The sequence below is a fragment of the Cetorhinus maximus genome, chromosome 6 (genome assembly GCF_964194155.1).
Source record: "Cetorhinus maximus chromosome 6, sCetMax3.hap1.1, whole genome shotgun sequence".
Classification (NCBI taxonomy): Eukaryota; Metazoa; Chordata; class Chondrichthyes; order Lamniformes; family Cetorhinidae; genus Cetorhinus; species Cetorhinus maximus.
This window is the reverse complement of record NC_135884.1, coordinates 22545295-22561029: the sequence shown is the minus strand read 5'-3', so window position 1 is coordinate 22561029 and position 15735 is coordinate 22545295. Positions and strand designations below refer to the sequence as shown.

The 15735-nt window shown below is 43.2% G+C and overlaps 1 protein-coding gene across 1 annotated transcript in view; it reads left to right on the top strand.

Moving 5' to 3' along the window:
- The first annotated feature begins 6129 nt into the window (after positions 1-6129).
- The window catches only part of LOC144681633 (uncharacterized), a 34376-nt gene continuing 24770 nt past the window's right edge, over positions 6130-15735 (top strand). The window contains exon 1 of the mRNA XM_078543407.1: positions 6130-6332. Within this exon, the coding sequence (XP_078399533.1) occupies positions 6275-6332 (58 nt within the window). The 5' untranslated portion in view covers positions 6130-6274. The remainder of the gene's footprint in view (positions 6333-15735) is intronic.

Sequence of the window (15735 nt, the reverse complement as noted above, 5' to 3'; positions counted from 1 at the left end):
AGTAGTGCGGGCTACCTCTGTAGTCAGTAGTATGTTGTTAGTAGTCAGAAGTATGGAGATAGGGTTTGATGTGAAAGCACACAAGTGTAGCTGCTGAGTACCTTTGTGAATAAACAGAATGTGTTCCACCTAAGAAGTGTCTGCTGATCTACTCTATCTATACTACCAACGCGGCCTTCCCACAAAAAGTGTGCAATTGGGATTCACAAGTCCCAGCAAACTGGCGACGAGGATCAAGCAAGGAAAAAATGAGGACCAAGCAAGGAAAAAGCAAGGATAAAGGAAGAAAAAAGCCAGGATAAATCAAGGGTAAAGCAAAGTTACAGCAAACTGGCATCAAGAGAAAAATAGGTTAAGGAAAGAAACCAAGGAAAACAAAATCAGACTGCACCTCTCACAGTACTTGTAGGTAGAATTTCCGTCCAAATCGTTGAAACAATCCCCTCACAGAATGTCGCAATTCAGAAGAATTGATCCTTTCGATCCAGCCACGGATGACTGGTCTCATTATATCGAACCACTGTGTTCTATTTCCAAGCGAACGGCATTGTGGGGGAGGGAAGAGGCGGGTGATCCTCTTACCTACACGTGGGAATAAAGCCTGCAGCTTGATTCGACGTTTGATGGCACATAGTGCCCCAGATTCAAAAAAATTTGATGAATTGGTGCACCTCATGAAGGCTCATTACCAGCCAAAGCAGTCGGTAATGAAGCAATGGTTCAAGTTCAATTCAAGAAATGGAGCTCCGGGGGAGACAGTTGCTTGTTATGTGGAAAGTTTGAAATGGTTAACAGAACATTACGCGTTTGGTACATCTTTAAACAATGTGCTCAAATATCATTTAGTGTGCGGTGTGAATAAGGACACAATTCAGAAGAGATTGCTGTCCAAAACAAATTTGGATTTTAAGAAGGCGCTAGAGATAGCACCGGCCATGGAAAGTGCCATAAGGGATTCAAAAGCGACAAAGGAAGTGCAAAATGGCGCCATCCTCCATGTTGGGAGAGAAGCCCCAGCCAAAAAGGGTGCAAAAATGCATGACTCTGCGGAGAACTGGGAAACAGCCACCACTAGCAGAAAAATAAAAAGAAACGACAACAGCAAAAATAAGGAATAATTGCAGCAGAGGTGGAAACAAGCAACCTTATAACAATTGGCAGTTTAAAAAAATTGAATGTTTTTATTGTCATCCAAATGGACACGCAGGGAAAGAATCAGGCAGACTTTCAAACAAAAGAAAAAAACCCATGAGATCTACAATATAGAAGAGCCTGAAGCAACAAATTCAGATATTTATTCATTATTTAATTTGAAGATTGGAAAGACAGAACCAATATATGTAACAGTGAAGGTAAATGGCAGACCTATTAGAATGGAAGTGGACACAGGAGCTTCCACTACAGTAATTGGTGAACACACCTTCAAATATCTCAATTATGGTGAACATAAATTAAATTTGGAAGAAACTGATGCCAAATTAAAAACATACACCTGGGGAAGACATCTAAGTCAAAGGCATAAGCAGGGTAACTGTCCATCACGGAAGCCAATCAGTTAGACTACCGGTGTTGGTATTGAAAGGCGGTGGACCAAGCCTCCTAGGACGAAATTGGCTAAGGGAAATCAAACTTGATTGGCCACTGAGATTCCAAAAGGAAGCTGGAAACATTACCGTTTTGGAAAAGGAGTGTGTAAGGACTCAACAACCTGAAGAGAAGCAGGATGTTTCAAGTCAAAACATGGTAGAACAGCTAAAGGAACTCGAAAAGACCCTGCTCAATGACAGAGTTCGAGTCGAGGTGAGCAACCTTCGAAAGGGAAAAAGAAAACTTGCTGAAAGACCTACGCACATTACAAGATTCCCTCAGGTCTAAGTTTGTACCACTGGAAAAGTATGAAAAGAAACAGAAAGAATGCAACACTTCTCTGAGTAAACTGAAGGATGAGTTGTCTGGGAAGATACAATGATGTTCAATCATCCAGGAGGCAGCAAACAAATACAAAAAAGAGTTGGAAGAGCTAAAGAATCAGCTAAATGAAACCAGAAAGGCTTTAGAGGCAAAAGTCGCTGAATTTTCTAAGAAGCAGACAGGTGATGAAATTCTGGGAGACTCAACCACTGAGTTCACTCAAACCGAGCTTACATCTGAGAGTAGTCTAGCCAATACTGAAGTCGTAAAGAAGGTCAAGATCAAGGTCAGTGCTAAGAAGAAGAAGGCAAGTTCCAAGCGAGGGAGGTAATCTATTTGGGTCACTGGGTAGATTCACAGGGCCTGCACCCTGTTGAGGAAAAAGTAAGAGCCATACCAGAGGTACCTGCGCAAAAGAACACCTCCGAGCTCAAATCGTTCTTAGGAATGATCAATTATTATGGGCGGTTCTTACCCAATTTGTCTACAGAACTGGCGCCCCTGCATTATCTACTCAAGAAGAACCAACATTGGTCTTGGGAGGCACCCCAGGAAGAAGCTTTCATTAAGGTGAAACAATTGTTTCCCTTGTCCAATCTGTTAGTAAATTATGACCAGAGGAAAGAATTGGTGTTTACATGTGACGCATCCCCCTAAGGAGTGGGAGCAGTGCTCTCCCGTCAGATGGACGATGGCACAAAATGACCTATAGGATATGTGTCAAGAACGCTCACCACAGCAGAAAAAGGATACTCACAACTAGAAAAAGAAGGCCTGTCATTCATCTTTGGTGTCAAGAAATTTCACCAGTACGTACATGGCTGTCATTTTACTATTGTTTCTGACCACAAGCCATTGCTAGGATTGTTCAGCGAGGACAAGTCTATACCACTCATAGCCTCAACAAGAATACAACAATGGGCCCTGATCCTGGCAGCATATGAGAATACTTTTGTACATAGGCCTGGAAGTCAAATTGCAAACGTTGATGCACTGAGTCGTTTGCTTTTACAAGAAAATGATTAGGATTTCCCAGTTCAACAAGAACTTGTGTTATTGTTAAACATCTTAGATTAATTGCTAGTATGTGCTTGACAGATCAGAGACCAGGCAAGTCGGGACCCAGTCCTAAATCAAGTACGAGAGCCAAGTGCTTCATGGTTGGTCAATAAAGCCTGTATCTGACAAAATGAAACCGTGCTCCAACAGAGGACATGAAATAATCAGCCAGGATGGTATCTTATTGTGGGGAGCATGAGTGATAGTTCCTCAATAGGGAAGAAAGCTATTGTTAACTGAATTACACAGTGCACATCCAGGAATATCCTGAATGAAGACCATTGCACGCAGCTATCTATGGTGGCCTGGGATGGATGGAGAAATAGACAGCTTAGTGAAGAATTGTGTGCAGTGTGAGTAATTGCAAAAGTTACCTTAAACAGCTTCGTTACACCTATGGGAATGGCCTGGTAGACCTGGGATGCAGTTACACATTGACTACATTGGATCTTTCCTGGGAACAATGTTTCTGCTCATTGTCAATGCCCATTCAAAATGGTTGTATGTATATGAGGTGAAGTCACCAATATCGGCTGCTACAATGGAGAAACTACGGCAGAGTTTTGTCATTCAAGGACTGCCAGAAGTAGTCATTTCTGAAAATGGCACGGCATTTATGAGTGCTGAGATTCAATGGTTTATCAGCCTCAATGGTATCACTCATGTGAAAACTGTGCTGTATCACCCTTCCTCAAATGGACTGGCTGAAAGGGTGGATCAAACATTCAAGACAGGCATGAAAAAGCTAACTGGTGAATCCTTGGCAACCAACCTAGCACGCTTTCTTTTTCATTATAGGACTACCCCTCACATAACAACAGATGTTACACCTGTGGAATTATTGATGAAACTCAGGATGCGATTGAACTTAATAATGCCAAAGTTAGAGGGGAAAGCCAGACAACTAGACACAACTGGCATAGTCGTGAGAGGAAATTTATTATGGGAGAGCCGGTATACGTAAAGAACTTTGGGGAAGGTTCAAAGTGGTTACCGGGTGAAATAAATGAAGTGACTGAACCTCTATCTTACCATGTGAAGGTGGAAGACCAAGTCATACGGAGACACATGGATCATCTAAGGAAGAGAGAAACAAATCACCAAGAAATGATTACATTAGTGTTCACGACTGGGTCAACGTTTCCTGTCGAGAGAACTCAGCCTAGTACAGATGTGCCTGATGTGTCTGTTGTACCTGCAAGAGTTGAGGAAACAGACTTGCAGGTGCCTGCCAAATAGCCTGATGTTCATACAGCTCCAGAAAAGGAAGTTCCTGACAAAGTATCTGAAGTTGTAGAGCTGAGATGTTCTACACGCATTAAGGAAACCCCAGAAAGACAAAGTTTGTAAATTATTTAACTGCGTAAATAATTTGCTATTGTGAGAAAATTGTACTTGCAAATGTAAAATGTGTTTCTGAGTAAAGGGGGAAGGATGTGGTAATTATGGTTTATGTAATGTGTAATATATCTTTAAGAAGGATGTTATAAAGGAAGATCACACGATCCTGTGTAATCAATAGAGGAGTAGCGCGGGCTACTTCTGTAGTCAGTAGCCTGTGGTTAGTAGTCAGAAACATGGAGATAAGGTTTGATGTGAATGGGCATAAGTGTAGCTGCTGAGTACCTTTGTAAGTAAACAGAATGTGTTCCACCTACAAAGTGTCTGCTGATTTACTCTATCTATACTACCAACTCAGCCATCCCACAACAAGCGTACAATTGGGATTCACAAGTCCCAACACTGGAGTTCCCAATTTCTTACTTTTATACTTGCAGAACACTTGGAGTAAGTGAAAATTAAATGGCACAGCTGCTGCACAGATTAAGAAAATGAGAATTATAAGAACGTAGGAACATAAGAAATAGGAGCAAGTGTAGACCGTACGGCCCCTTGAGCCTGCTCCGCCATTCAATATGATCATGGCTGATCTTGGCTTCAACTCCACTTTCCTGCCTGCTCCCCAGCCCTTGATTCCCTGAGAAACTAAAAATCTGTCTATTTCAGCTTTAAATATTTTCAATGATGGAGCATTCACATCCTTCCTGGGTAGAGAATTCCAAAGATTCACAACCCTTATGAGTGAAGAAATGTCTCCTTATTTTAGTCCTAAATTATCGGCCCTGTATCCTGAAACTGTGTGCCCTTGTTCTGGACTCCTCAGCCAGGGGAAACAACCTTTCAGTATCTACTCCTGTCAAGCCCTTAATAATATTGAATATTTCAACAAGATCACCATTACAGCATAACTCTTTTGGCTTCAAAAGTGCTTAACAAAAGCAATGTTCGTTTGGTAATACAAAACTTGAGCATTGCTGAAAAAAGACACATTGTCAAAGCTTTTCATCTTGCATTCATCAGGACAATTTGCAAGTATACCAAATTACAAAGGGAACAACAATTTACACTGCATGAGAAGAGAGTGCTGATTGGTTGGCAAGTGGACTCTGATTGGTAGAGGCATTGCCATGGAGAATGCACCAGTTAACTGATAACTGACAGTTACCTGCCAAGCTTTGTTTAAATTCAAACCATGAAGGTTGGTTCTGATTGGTCAGTTATCAGTTGGAGTGAAAGGGATAACTCACTGCCCAAGCCATGAGGGACCCTTCTGTATGTTGTAGATTGTGTGTTGAATGTAATCATAATCGCTCTGCACTGCTAATCCAATAGCTTTGGCTTTGAACAATGCTGGTAAGGTGACCCTAGCAACTTCAGAGAAGAATAACAAGTGTACGATGACACTTAACACTCAGAGGACTCCCTGGGACTCTTGTAAGGGGCCTTAGAGTACAATTCATCACTAGGTTCTTCTGTTTTGAGCCCTGCTACTTGCTTTGATAATGACTTGGTAAACTGCTGTTATCACAATCACAAATTTTGTAAGAGTTCCCCAGAACTATTCATTTAATAGTGCTTCAATTAAAGCTTTACCAATTATTCCCGCTCTAGTCCTAGTGTCAGTTCAGACCCTGGGGTAAAAGAATCTCTACTCCCATTCCAGCAGAGGGAACAAAAGCTGTTTTATGATTGCTATTATCATCATTAAACATTGGAGGGCACTGCACTGGGTTTTCAACATAATTTTGTAGTAAGACTTCAAATTGTAACACTGCCAAGCTACTCAGAGCAGTGCACACTGCTCACAGTTACTTCCTCTTTCTACTCTTTTGTATAGAGTGCAGAGACACATTTAATTTGTGATCTGAAGCACATGTTTTACACAGAAAAAGGAGAGTGATTTGATCGGTCATTTAGGAATTAGATACAGTAAATCTTGGAAGAGAAAACATCTTGAATCGTGATGGAGAAGTTTGGCTTTGCATGTTTGCTGGTGGTTTGCACAACAATTCTGCCCGCTGGTAAGTTTGGAAATAAGTTTGATATATTTTTACATGTTAACCCTTAAGGGATTAGTTGGAGCATTTATGGATAGGAAAATGAATACAAATGGTGGAATCTTAAATAAAACCAGAAAGTATACAGCAAATTGATCAGCATATGTGATGAGAAAAAAATGTGTTAATATTTTGGGAGTAAATCTGTTGTAAAAGTCATAGCATTTCTTTTGCAAAGTGTACTGGATCTATGTTAAGAGTTCATACAAACCAGTCAGCAATTGCTCTGGAGCGAGTTCAATAAAGTTTACAAGAAAATGAAACCAATTTTACTGTAATTTTCTAAATAAATGTTGCAACTGAGAATCAAATTGGATGATACCAGGTCGTAACTTGACGCTACTTCAGTTACTGAATTCATCTGTAAATTCTGCATTGGTTTGTTGTCAAGAAGGTATAAATATTTTGCAAATAATGTTGCTTTTCATTTTCTGGAGTATTGGATTCCAAATGTTGTGCAAGGTAGTTGGCATTATTGGTTCACTGCTGGTCAAAATCTCTTCTGCTTTGCAAATGCCTGCTTTTTTGATATGCTTGCAGTTTGTACAGAAATCATTTAGCTTTGACCACATAAATTCTGCACTAAAGGGGAAGGGTTGAAAGCTTTAGCCTCATCACACTCAAACACAAAACGACCTTTTCAAGTACCAGTCTGCATATGTTACATCAAACTGATTTGCATTATCCACACTTGGTTAGAAGTAAAGCTACAGGAATGTTCCCACTTTTCTTAGCCCAGAATATGGATAGAATTGGCCATTTTACTTGCTCTTACTTCAGTTAAGTGTTAGTTATATAAATTAGAATATGTCTTAATTTTTTTTATTTGTTCATGGGATGTCAGTGTCACTGGCCATCACTTATTGCCTATCCCTAATTGCTCTTGTTCAGAGTGCATTTAAGAATCAACCACATTGCTCTGGGTCTGCTGTCACATGTAGGCCAGAACAGGTAAGGACAGCAGATTTCCTTCCCTAAAGAACATTAGTGAACCAGATGGGTTATTCATCTTTTAATTCCAGATTTTTATTGAATTCAAATTTCACCATCTGACATGGCAGGATTCAAACCCCAATCCCCAGAGCATTACCTTGAGGTCTCTGGATTACTAGTCCAGCAACAATACCGCTACGCTATTGCCCCAATCAGATCAAGCATTCAGTAATGTTCCATTCTCTTTAAACTCAAATTTCAATTTGGTAGCCTGGCACTTTTAAACATTAGTAAATTTAGTAAAATTTATATATTGCATCAAGCTACACTCCTGGGGCTAGAAATTTGGCTATGTAGCCCCCATTTCTCAGGCACTACATGGCCTGCTCAGTCCCCAGAGTGGCAGGCAGGAAGCATACCAGCCTATCTGACTGGAAGTGCGCCATATTGCATAAAAACTGGTTTTCCAAACCAGTGTGAGTCCCCTTGTATATGCAAATAAGGGCGCCTCCTGAGGTCCCTAGCTGCTGAAAGATTGGTTTTGCCGAAGGGAACCAGTACCATATTACGCTCGTGGAATGTCACACTATAGTATTCCTGCAATGAAAAAAAAGGTGGAGCTGGAAGGAACATGAGTGCTTCTTCTCCTGGTCCAGCTTAAACCACCCTATCTTTCACTGCTTCCAGCCTTCTCTGGCCCCAGGATTCTCTTCCCCTTGGCCCTCTGGCTGTGATCCCGGATCTCCTTCACCATCCTGTCCTAAGATCCCTTGATCCTCCATTCCCAAGATCACTGACCCAGACTCTCAATCTCTGTTAGCCATAAGATGCACTCACCCTCTACCTCCAAGCTCCCAGATCCTGACGCCCAATTTCCCTCCCTCCCAAGATGGTGATATAACATCCAAAAGGAAAATTGAGGCCCAAATTCCTTTTGTTTTTCTCTACTTGCTAAGATCAACTGCTTATCATACAGCCACAGACTTTGTAAATGCCAGTAAAGATTTTGGTTTCCTTTGTAATATGCACAACTAAAAGCTTGCACTTCAACTTTCCTGATGCGATCAGAAACACTTTGCATTCTAATTTTGGTTACTTGTATGCAGAGTCACATGCACACATAATCTTTGTTTCAAAAATGGTAGTAAAAACCGTGTAAGTACTTACCACAAGTTGCCTTTGGTATTTGAATCAGCTTTGTGGCTGGTAAACATTTCCAAAATGAATGACTAGCAATTCACTGGGGAAATCATGAAATCTCAAAACTAAACTTGTATTCAAAAGAGCTTCAGAATTTAACATCTGATTGCTGACTTATTTAATCCAATACCCTGAACTTGTAATTGTGTGAAACTCACTGGGATTTTCAATGGTAACCTTTAGAGCAAAAGAGTGGGCTACCTACAGGCAAGGTAGAAGTAACCCAACAATGTGTCTTAATTCAACCACTTATGCATCTTCCGCATCAGTTCTTTTATTTCCTCTTTTCATGGAATGTGGGCATCACTGGCATTTATTCCTAATCACCCTTGAACTGTGTGGTTTTGCTAGGCCTCATTTCAGAGGGCAGTTGAGAGTCAACCATATTACTGTGGGTCTGGAGTCACATGCAGGCCAGACAAGGATTGCAGCCATTAGTTTTTACCACAATCAATGATAGTTTCATAGTCACCATTACTGAGACTAGCTTTCAACCCCAGATTTATTCATTGAATTTAAATTCCACCAGCTGCCATGGTGGGATTTGAACCCACCATTAATCTGGGCCTCTAGGATTGCTAATCTAGTGATATTACCCCTATGCCAACATCTCCACACAGATCTACCAACACATCAGTTATACTCATGACTCCTGCATCAATTTTAAATGGTACCTTGGCCAACCCTGTGCTGTTCGGAATCGGGATCACAGCTGGTCAGGTGGCCTACGAACATTTTTTGCAGTCCGGTACATTCTTATGTTCCTACAGCTAACAGGAAGAGAAAGGTTTGTCATGTCTTGGGCTCATTTCAAATCCAATTCCCAGAAGAGAAAGAAGAATATGTTCAAACCTGCCCACCAAAATCCCCATAGCTATTTATTCCAAAAAGAACCATTGAATCACAATGCAGAGTATTGTGTTTCCAATCCGCCTGGAAAGTTATGCAGGTTGTAGGTGCTGTGTGATTAATGAATCAGATATGCTGTTATATATAAAAAGAGGAAGCTCAAGTGACACCTGGCAGTGTCATGAGCAGAATTACTTGTTACATGTTTTTTTGTTTTGTTAATGTTATTTCATTCTCCCCCCCTCCTTTCATGCAAATCTTCCCCATAACATGACAGCATTGCCCACCCAGGCAACCCACAAGTTCCCTAGCTCTACCAATGCAGTTCATGAGCTGACCACTCAGGTGACTGCTACAATGGGTGTATTTTTCACCTCTGTGCTGGGAAACATCTCCATTTGGCAAATCCTGTTGATAGGAAACTTATGCAGAGAGTCAGATCCTTTCCCTCCATTGCACAGACCATCGGAGCATGAAAACAATGTGTTTCCCAACTTAACCTCTCAAAGATTATTCTTTTTTTTTCAAATAATGCTTCACAGACGGGCTGAAGGATTCAGACCATAAGAATGACATCAATGAAATCTGGTACTCCCTATATTCACTATTTACAGTAATATCATAAAATGTTTCTAAAAGTTTCCATTGACTTCAGCCCCCATTGTATGCTCCGAACTTACTGCATCTCTCTCGCCACCACTGCCTGATGCTAAATCAGGTTAACCACAGCTTATGCACCTGTTTCCTATCTTTATTGCAGCATTTGTTTACTTTCACTTCTCATAAGTTGCCTGTCTGCAATTCTATCCCAGTCCATCCAACACTGAAACCCTCATGAAGGGCCACCTCCAAACTCTGTTACTCCAGTGTCCTCCTTGCTTTCTTCTCAACCTATGCCCTCTGTGGCCTAGAAATTACACTGGTCTAACTGTATTCAGGAAAACCATGTTGACTTGCAGTCTTAAAGGGACCATTACAGGCTGCAGCCAGCAAGTTACATGTTTACTATATACTTACCTGAACTTGGAGTCAGGAGGACAAGAATGCTCCACGTAACCCCACAATTGAACAAAGTGGGCTGCTGCTGCCCATCGCAGCCCCTGCCCTTGATCATGACCTTGATACCCCCAGATCTCCACAACAACCCCTGATCTCAACCATCAGCCTCTCTGATCACCACCATGTCCAGTCTCCCTGATAATTTTGACCCATCACGTCCCATTTCCTGATCTCCCTCTTTTCTGGCCCCCACTTCAGAACGTACCTGAGGGCCATCTCTGGAATTGCAGCAGCCTGATCTTTAATTCCTCTTCTCAAGCGAGCTGCCGGGAGTTGCTGATTGGGTGTCCTCAGCTCACCAGCTTGATGATAATGAGGCCCATGGTCCAACATTACATGTGCCTTGGACCTATTCATTCAGGCACAGGGATGATTTCCTGTGCTGCCTACCAGTCCGTATTGGGCACGCTCAATCTCAAATTTCCAGACCTATGTGTTTTTGTTCAGCTGAAACCCTGCTACCTATATCTTATCCCAATCCAAGTACAACTCATCCAGCTCCGCTGTCCTCACTTTAGATATATTGGCTCCAGATCCTCCAATGCTTCAAATTTAAAATTCTCATCCTTGTGTTTAATTGTATTCATGCTTTGGTCCTTACTATCTGTTACGAACATACGAAATAGGAGCAGAAGTAGGCCATTCGCTCCCTCCACCATTCAATAAGACCATGGCTGGAATTTTCTGTCCCCATTGGCATCGGGCAGCATGGCAGGCGTGAGCGGACGATATGGCGGGAAGGCCAAAAATCGGTTTCACGATGTCATGAAACCAGTTTGTGATCGTCCACTCCACCCGTCAATGGCGGGCTGTGCTTCTTGCCACCGGACGTCGGGAACATCATTTTAATACATCTGCATATAATTATAATACCTGCCCGCCAGAATCATCCCCCCCAAGCTGGATCATCTGGGGTTACGCCGACGTGTTTCACAACTGTACATAAGTGACGTGCACCTGGCAAGCTGTACTTTGCTTGGGCCTATGAGGATTGTTTTCCTACCTTGCTTCAGGCGGCACTCACAGTCATCAGCGCCAGGCTTCGCAGGCAGCACCACATCACTTTTACAGGGGCTCATGGGCAAGTCTCTACCTACCAGACCAGCTATAAGGCTTTTCAACAGCTACAGGGCTAGGGCTTGTTTGGGGAAGGGGGAGAAGTGGCCTCAGACAAGAGAAGAGGCTTCAGGGTGAGGGTTGTACTGCGAAAGGAGGGTATCCCAGGGTGTGTGTGGGTGCAAGTGGCCTCAAGATGGTGCAGGCTGAGGAAGCAGTCTCCAGAGGAGATGGAGGCCAGATGGAGAAGTGAGGGTGTGCGTGAGAGACTGAGTGGTGATCTCCCTTAAGCTGGCAGTGAGTGAGATGCCAATGAATGTATGATCGCCTTGTGAGTGTGTAAGTTTAGAGTGATGAGATGGCTGCCTTATCTTGGCAGCACAGATGAGATTGTTCATCCTCTTTCTGCACTAGATGGCCAACCTCTTCTGTGCAGCATTGGCACTGATCACCACTGCCACCACCCCCTAGGCCGAAGTGATGAGATAGCTGGACCTCCTGCGGCCAGAGCAGGAGCGGAGGACATCACGGCAGGCCTCCAAAGAACACTTCAGTGAGGGGTCACTGATCTTTTCTTGGCTTTCAGGGCCATGTCTTCACTGGGGCAGTCCTGGGCTGCAAACATTGAGAACTGTGTGTGTGGCTGCAGTTTAGATATGGCACCCGGAGTGAGGAAACGGTATGGTAATGGAGTGGTGGGCGATTCAGAGGCCACCCATCAGCAATGCAGCATGTCTCTTGTGGCTGCATAAATACATAAATGAGGTGGGAAGCGAATGATACGACGTGAAAAGCCACCATTGCGGCCGACGGGTAAAATGTCCTTTTTCCCGTCCGCTACTGCATTAATCGCAAATCTGGGACAAATCTGCCCCATGGCTGATCTACTTGTGTTTCAAATTTCACATTCCCATCTACCCCCGATAACCTTTGATTCCCTTGCCTAACAAGAATCTATCTACCTTTGCCTTAAAAATATTCAATGACCCCCAACTCTGCTGCCTCCTGAGGCAGAGTTCCAAAGTCTCACAACCCTCTAAGAGAAAACATTTCTCCTTATCTCTGTCCTAAAAGGACACCCCTTAATTTTAAAACAGTGCCCCCAAGTCCTGGACTCACCCACAACAGCGAACATCCTTTCCACGTCCACCTTGTCAAGGCCGTTCAGGATCTTATACACATCGATCAAGTCACCCGTCACTTTTCTAAACTCCAGCGGAAACAAGCCCAGCCTGTCGTCATGAGACAACCTGCTCATCCCTGATATGAATCTAGTAAACCTCCTCTGAACCGCCTCCAACACATTTACATCCTTCCTTAAATAAGGAGACCAAAACTGCACATAGTATTCAAGATGTGGTCTTAACAATGCCCTGTATAACTGTAGCATAACATCCTTACTTTTATGTTCAATTCCTCTGTCGTAAAGGATTAGCCTTCTTGATTATGTGCTCTACCTGCAGACTAACCTTTTGTGACTCATGCACCAGAACACCTAGATCCCCCTGCACCACGGAATTCTGCAGTCATTCTCGTTTAGGTGATACTCTGCTTTTTTATTCTTCCTGCCAAATTAAACAACTTCAAATTTTTCCACATCATACTCCATCTGCCAGGTTTTTGCCCACTCACTCAACCTATCTATATCCATCTGCAGACTCCATATGTCTTCTTCCCAATGTACTTTCCTACCTATCTTTGTGCCATCTGCCAATTTAGCAACCATGCCTTCGCTCCCCCCATCTAAGTCATTGATGTAAATTGTAGAAAGTTGAGGCCCCAGTACAGACCCTTGCAGGACTCCACTTGTCACATCCTGCCAGTCAGACAAAGACCCATTTATGCATACTCTCTGTTTTCTGCCAGGCAGCCAACCTTCTATCCAGGCTAATATGTTAGCTCCTAAACCATGAGCTTTTACTTTCCGCAATAACCTTTGATGTGGCACCTTATCAAATGTCATCTGGAAATCCAAGTGCAGCACATCTACAGACTCCCCTTTATCCACAGCACATGTTACTCCTTCAAAGAACTCTGATAAATTGGTTAAACATGATTTCCCTTTCACAGAACCATGCTGACTCTTCCTGATTACCGTGACCAGAATTTTATGTCCCATGGGCGGACGTGCGCCCGACCCAAGCGGGCGTGAGATCGTGTGTGTTGATGTTGGCCGAGTGTCCCAACGTCATCGCACACTCGCGCAATATTTCGCTTGGTGGGACCGCGCAAAACTTGGAAGAGCGCCCACCGACAATTAAGCGGGCGATTAAGCTCATTTACGGCCCAATTGTAAGCGATTTCTCGTGGCCTGTCCAACCTTATGGTTGGCAGACAATCGGCCAAGCGGAGTTTACATTCTTGATGAAACCTCATCCACGGGCAGGATGAAATCTCCGTTAAGATTTTTAATAAAAAGAAACATCTGAGGACTGTTTTTTTAATGAGTTCTGCTTTCACGTTCTTGATTGTGCTCCATGGACATTTTTTGCAGCGTTTTTGTGCTTCCTTTTATTATTTGGAATTCTGTAGCTCCCTGAGGCAGCTGTCTGCCTTCAGGGAGCTCAGTGGAAGCGCTCACCAACACCCGCGGTGACATCAGTGCCCACCCTCTTCCCGCCCCCACCCACAGTGCTGACCCTTTCTCAGGCCGTTAATTGGCCAGCCAGCGTGAAATTGTGGTCGGAGAGCTGTTTCCAGTCCACTCCTAGCTGCCAATCGCGCATGCCTGACGAGCGCAAAATTCAGGTCCTTGAGTTTTTCTAAGTGTCCAGATATAACCTCTCTATTACCTCCTGCAATGCTATAACCAATCCCCTGAATTGACCATTATTCTTCCTCTCGCCTCTTTTGTGGTCACCTCACTTTGGCCCATCATTGGCAGATATCTCTTTGATCAAGATTTTGGTCACCACTCCTCTCTATATTTTCCTTTGGTTCAACATCCCTTTATCTTCTCACTCACCTATAAAGGACCTCGGGGATATTTTTTACGTCAACAGCGTTCTCTACATGTGTGTTTTTGTTGCCAGCATCCTAACTTACAATGTCCAGTTCACCCATCTGTGCTTGCTGGCCATGTTAGCTCTCAGTCCCTCAAATTTAAAATTCTGACTCTTGTGTTCAAGCCCCCTCCCCCCATAGCCTTGCTCCACCCAATCCCTGTAAACTCCTCCCTTCTACAGCCCTCCTAGATATCCGCACTTCTCCATTTCTGGTCTTTTGTACCTCACTGACTTCCTTCTTGGTGGCAGTGCCTTCAGCTGCCTAGGCCCTAAGCCCTGGAATTACCTCCCTAATCCTCTCTACCTCTTATTCCTCATTTAAAAAACTCTCTTCATAGAACGATAGAATAGTACAGAATGAGGCCTTTCAGCCCATCTAGCCTGTGCCTTTAAACCAAGTTTTTGCTCAGGTCCATGTCTCCTTCTATGGCTTGGAATCAATTTTTGATTATACTCCAATGAAGTGCTTTGGGACATTTTACTACATTCAAGGTGCTATATAAATGTAAGTTGTTGATTTTGTTGCTGCTGTAGTTGTTGCTGTTGTGTTTACATAACACCTTGTCCTGTTTGCCAGGACCTCCTGAAGCAATTAACAACCAGTGCATTAGTGTTTTTTAAAATGCTGCCACTATTTTTTTTATGGGTATTACAATAAGAGCCAAGAAACAACATTAAGATGAATGACTGGTAAACCTGACTTTTAGTGTTTGCTGAGGTGTAAAGGTTGACCAGGAGAAGTAGGAATAGTAATGTCGGCAATGTGCAGCCAACTTGCACACAGCGAGGGCAGCACCTCCAATCATTCAGCATTCCCTCAGTGCTGCATCAACCTGTCTGCTGAAATTATGTGTTCATTCTAGATGATGTTCTCAAAATGAGGCCCAGGATATATTAACTCTGGGGCCTTAATTAAGTTCCCCCCAGCCGACTTCTCACCCACTCCGGACAGGAAGTGGTGGAAAATCGTGCGCCCGGAAGCTACACACTGACAGGAGGTTTGAAGTGCCAGAATTGGCTGCTGGATGTGTCCCACACGATTGGTGGAAGACGATTGTGGCAGGGGAGGTATAAACTTTCAAGGTGCGACCAGGAGGGACAGAAATGCTTTTCCCAGCCCACAAGGAAATAGAAAGAAAAATGCAAAAATTATTTTTGGGGGGGGCCTTTTATAACCCTGAGCCACTTTCTTGCTGGGTTGGCCTGATGAGAAATCATTTCTGCTTCCCACTTAGACCTCTAAGTAAAAACTTGCTGTCGGATCC